Below are 5,930 nucleotides of genomic sequence, written 5' to 3'. Positions count from 1 at the left end.
GGAAGTCCAGCAGCCAGTTGCAGAGGGAGGTGCTGAAACCTAGTTTGTCCAGTTTTCTGATGAGTTGTTGTGGTATTATGGTATTAAATGCTGAACTGAAGTCAATGAACAGCATTCTCACATATGAGTCTCATATCTCATGGATTTCTCTCTCGATTGGGTATATTCTTTGCACTTTCTAATGTCCTTTTTTCTTTTTTTCACATTTATTGACTCAGAGGGCTTGCACAAGAGTTCAAATTTGCCTGGACTACTAGTTTGCGCACAAATGGCAAATTAAGAACTTTGACTTTGACTTTGACTTGGTTTGGAAGTAAATCCAGCTGTGACAGTAACATTCATTTACACTTAGTTTACATTTGTTTACATTTGTTTACAGCTGGTGCCCAGTTCCCATTTAACGAGGAGATAGTGAGCAGAGATGGACTGAATCGTGACTCTGCAATCATCGGGGGTAAGGATGCCTACTGCAACACACATCAACACATGCACTTTGCAACTGAATAACTGCACAGTAGTACTGTATTTAAGTTGGGCTTTTTCTTGTCAACCTGTCTTTTTGTCCTAGAGGGAAGGTGGGTGTTGTGTTCGTCTATTGTGTTTTTGTCTCTTGTAATGTCTTCGTAATTGTATCAGATGCACTGAAAATGGCACAGATTTTTTTTCCGAAAGGACAAATGTGACCCACCACCACGAAACCAGGCATAAGTCTCTGGATATCAAAAATGAGTTATCTATGTGGATTGATAGAGCAGAAACCAAGGTTTATTATGGTGAAAAAAATATGTTTCTATCATAAGTAGAACAATCTATCTATCTCTAAGTAGTTAGGTCTTTCTAACAGTAGTTTGGTCTATCCAACACTCATTTGAAAGACTGCCCTGTGTTGCAAGAATATGTAAAATATAAGACTCAAGATCCTTTATTGCCACACAATGAAGTTTGTTTATACAGTATAACATAACCATTTAACAGTGTGGGTTCTTTGAAATGTGTTTTATATATAAACTTTATTACAGGCTCGAGGCCCACAAGAGATACAACACAACGCAACACAATAAACACATCAATAAAACAATACATCACACATTCGTATATAGCCTACACATTTTTTTTAAACAAAAAACTGAAAGCTAGTGAAGGCACACCGCATACTCATGTTATGTAAAAGACAACCTATTTTTTATCATTATTATTATTATTATTATGCAGGTATCATCGCCGTGGTGATTTTCACCATCCTGTGCACGCTGGTGTTCCTGGTGCGCCACATGTTCCGCCACAAGGGGTCCTACCACACCAACGAGGCCAAGGGAGCCGAGGCAGCTGACTGTGCCGACGCCGCCATCATCGTCAACGACCCCGCCTTCACAGAGACTATAGACGAGAGCAAGAAGGAGTGGTTCATCTAGGACGGTGGAGGAGAGCAAGAAAGAGTGGTTCATCTAGGTGAAGGAGAGCAAGAAGGAGTGTGGAGCAGAGCAGGCGGTTTCTGGGAGTCTTTTTTTGGGGGCAGGAGAGACAGGACTGCCCTCTTGTGGGTGGTCATACCCGATGGATGGATGGATGGATGGATGGATGGATGGATGGATAGATGGATGGATGGATGAGTGGATGTTTGAATTGACGGACAGACGGACAGATGGAATGAAGGAGGATCTGAATGGTCGGCTTGCAGGAGAAAGCGAGATCCTCTTCGGACTTGGTCTGAGCACTGACTGGCATGTCTATAATATAATTATGTTCTGTGCAACCAGGAGTTCAATCTACTCAACTAAACCATTACATGCACATAGAAGGGCATACTTTTGTGTTTCAGTTTGATCTGCGTTTTGTTTTTTTGCATTGTTTTTTTTTCCTAATGATTTTCCTACAACCACAGACTTTCATGCCAATGCATAATGCATTTATTTTGTAAATGATTGTGGAACTCAACAATGTTTAAGACCAACGAGACACAGCATAATCATTGCTTTCCAGGAATAAATGCACCACATTGCCTGTGTGAGAATTAGCACAATACATTATAATTATTTATGTATTTATTTTTATTTTATTATTTATTTATTTATGTTGCAGACAATGACATTTGATTGTATTTAATGTGCCCTGTAGCTACTATTTCTAGGGAAGATTTAATGTCATTATTTTTAAAAGACTGTATTGCATTTTTGTGTCATACATTTTAAGATGATCGAATGATTTTGAAGTTACCAAATTCAGTGTTCTCTAGTCTATGATTGTTGTACATGTTTTGCTAACTTTTATGTTGTTTACAGTGGTCACTTGTCTGATCAACACGTACCGTATGCAACACTGAAGTAACAATTTGATTTCAAAAAGCCTACATCCTCAATGTAACCTGTTCCTGAAGTATGTAACAATGTTGGATGTTGGTGTCTATATGCAAATTATCAGGAGCAATGCCTTTCCAGTTTATTAATACCAAACCGATTCAATGGCCCATGCACTCTCCAGAAGTAGGATGTTATTGAAGTACTGTAACCTGCCACACTTAAGCAGGTTATAATTACCTGTGCAATTATGTGCGGAAATTCCACCTATGTCGGTATGTAGGTGGTTCGTTGGTCTGGCCTGGAGCTCAGGGGGCCCTCTGCTGAAATTATGCTCAGGAGTGGAGAGCCTTTTGCGGGCAGGATCAGTGAGGAGTCTGGGTCATTTTTGGCTGTTAATCTATTTCATATGGATTAGTAATAATAATAATAATAATAATAATAATAATAATAATAATAATAATAATAATAATAATAATAATAACACCTTGTTATTGCACTTGATTTGGACATACAGCAGATTTTACATAACATTTACAACGCCTGAGCACACTATAGGTTACCAGTGACCATGCCAAACCCACTGCCCTTTTCTGATACAATTTTATGCTCAAAGAGGTTCAAAAGGGTCCAAAAGTGGTGGCCAGGGATTTTCATATAAAACATACAAATTCCACCTTCAAAATAACTGTTGCTTGTCGAGAAAAAAGACACCTTGAATTAAGAGCAGAATACGTGACCAATTAACCAATGTTTATAAAATGGTTTACAGCACATTTTTACATATGGATTAGTTATTATTAGTTACAATTTCACACGCATGTTGTTTACTTACTACATGCTGTACTAATACCTGTGGCGAAGTTAGGTCTTTCAGTCGTAATCTACTAGCAACTTTGAGTTCTGCCTTTGGGAGCGTTTCAGTATTCTTAAAATGACCACAAAGAATGAAAGCACAATTTTGATTTTTACAATGCTTGGTCACTTGAGTTTTTAGGTAGCCCTATATTTATGATGGCTCAAATTCAAAACAACCTGCTCAACATTCAGGGAAACTGCAACAATGGAGATGTAGAGTTGCAGGATTAGATGATATTGAGGTTCTTTAGAGATACTTAGACCTACTGACTTAAAGGAGCACTCCCTGCCGATTTCAATATGCTATCCTTGACTTGACTGGCATTTTTTGGCTCAGCCCTTTCTGAGATATGAGTTATTCTAATGGGGGCAGCTTTCGTTTACATTTTAAAAAATCTTAACACAGGCCTACTCCAAATATTTTCCCCAAAGGTATCGTTATTTGCTAGTTATGTGCTGATGTTGCACAACCTTTTGGATGTTTTTGAGAATAAATCAAGATGTTTTTTTTTAAATGTAAACAAACACCTCCCCCATTACAATGACCAGGATCTCGGAAAAAGCTGAAGAAAAATCCCAGGTACTGACAAGTCCATGGTAGTGTGAGCATTACAACAGCATGTTGAAATTGACTGAAGTGACCCTTTAAATTCTTATCAAAGAAACACATGCCAGTAGTTTATGTTTACAGACTTCAGCGGCTGTATCAAAAGCACATTGTGAGAAAATTTGACTGTTTCTGCTTGTCAAATTCCTAGTATGTCCCCATGTTTACTTGTTTCTTACCACCATCTTCAATACCATCCTTTGCAAAATCCTGAAATGGCAATCCTGCCAACAGTATAGACACCAACATCCAACACTTTGATTAGTAATGTAAACTCAGTGAACAACTGCTAAGAACAAACAATTTAAACTAAATCCTTTTTAAGTGCCTATGGGATTTAGCATGTCTGAAACATCTATGGCCTAATTTCTTTCTTGTTTCAACAGGTCCTCCAATTGACATTCAGGATATGTTTTGAAATGTTACATTCAGGGTTTCGTCTTAATGTAATTGACAAAAAGAATTAAGAATTATCAGTTAAATTTTATTGTTTTATGCAGTTGAATGTATACTGCTTGTTGAAAGTTAGCTTAATTAGCCCAAAAAGGCATAATTATGATGGCATAATTAATTGACATTATATACAAAGCCTTTATTTTTTTGTGTTACTTTTTGTCGTGACCAGTTATTTTTGGAATCACTTGTCTTAAACTTTAATGTTATTCTCTTTCATATGTTCCACCACCACAGTGGCCGTGTCTGCCTGCTACAAAAACAGTCAAGTGGTTTAAATCTTTAGCATTGCAATGATGTACAGCATATGTACAGCAAATGGTGTAAAACAAAACAAACAAACAAACATACATACATTGCTTTCTCACATTTAAGAAGAACACATACAAGAATGGTCAATGTCAGTATTACGTTGAATTCATCCTTTTTGCATAATTCTATTAAATTATAATATGGGGCCACTGATAACATAGATTTCCATTGGAGAGAACCACATTTTAGTAGGCTACTGATACTTTTTCCCCTTATTGTATGAATGTGAATAAGTCACTATGAAATCATAACACATATCAATAAATATCAGAACTCTTTCTGTTTTGATAAAAAAAAATCATACTGTCAGTCTGTGGTAACTTGTGAATGAATATATTGCCTTGCTGACTAATCAGGATTCTCAAGTTTTGACTTGAATTGGGGGTGAGATTTTTGGGGGGATTGGCTTATGGAGGGAGCTGACACGCAGCACTCCAAACCCCAATGCTTCTTCATCAATGATTCACCTGCTCTTCTCAAAAATGCTTCAGTTTTTAAAGCTTGGCCCATACTCTTTTTCTGCTGACATTACTTTCACGCTGTGGTATGGTGCAGAATATCATTGCACAAAAGTGGATGTGTGATTTTAGACAGGAATAACTTAACACTAGGTTAGCTGTGCAGTGCAGCAGTTGTCTTGTTAGTTAGGAACACTATTTAATGGACGTTCCATGCAGGGGAAAAAAACCAAAACAAAACAAATGCAAAATTGTGCTTTTTTTGCTTTTTTTCTCAGAATGAGAAATACAAAGTGTGGGTTGTGTGTGAGAGAAATTGCCACAAAGAGTCTCTCTCCCAAAGAGTGAGAGCTCTTGACGGTTGGCCTACACAGCCTATGTGCACCAGAGGTGGAAAAACCCAGGTGCAGAAAGTAAAAATCCTGCCACATTTTTGCATCAGCCAAAAATGAGCTGATCCTACCACATTCCTTAATTCAGATCGGTGAGCTACTGTAAATCAAATGTGTTGAGAGCACATACAGAAGGAACCCCCAAGAAGGATCTTCACTCTGTCAATTAAAATTTTCCACCTCTGTTATCAGTAGGCTACATAGATGGCCTCCCCTGCCTACCAAGGCTGGTAAAGCAGTGTTGTGCTAGTGTCTGAAACTAAGAACTCTTCCACAAAGTTTGATTCAGCCAGTTCTGAAGCATTTCATTTCATTGCAATAATAATACGTTTATTGGCCAAATATTCATTATTCATTTACTCATTATTCAAATATTTAAATGTATATATATATTAATAATTCATATGGATAGCAGAAATGGCAGAGCACAAACAACATTATTGTTGTGGCTTTCCCATTCGCCTTGGGGCTATTGTATTTCTTGAGCCACCTGGGCTGCCGTAGAGTTCTTTGTGAGAGCACAACCTGGCGGAGACGAGACGAATGTTATTTTTCC

The 5,930-nt window shown here is 37.7% G+C and overlaps 1 protein-coding gene across 1 annotated transcript in view; it reads left to right on the top strand.

The window, feature by feature from the left end:
* The window catches only part of cntnap2b (contactin associated protein 2b), a 64,301-nt gene extending 62,800 nt beyond the window's left edge, over positions 1–1,501 (top strand). The window contains exons 25-26 of the mRNA XM_063219925.1: positions 380–454; positions 1,213–1,501. Of these exons, the coding sequence (XP_063075995.1) occupies positions 380–454; positions 1,213–1,412 (275 nt within the window). The 3' untranslated portion in view covers positions 1,413–1,501. The remainder of the gene's footprint in view (positions 1–379; positions 455–1,212) is intronic.
* Positions 1,502–5,930: the final 4,429 nt, after the last annotated feature.

This window comes from Engraulis encrasicolus, chromosome 16 (assembly GCF_034702125.1).
Source record: "Engraulis encrasicolus isolate BLACKSEA-1 chromosome 16, IST_EnEncr_1.0, whole genome shotgun sequence".
Taxonomy (NCBI): domain Eukaryota; kingdom Metazoa; phylum Chordata; class Actinopteri; order Clupeiformes; family Engraulidae; genus Engraulis; species Engraulis encrasicolus.
The sequence above is the reverse complement of the archived record's forward strand: the minus strand, read 5'-3'. Positions and strand labels throughout refer to the sequence as shown.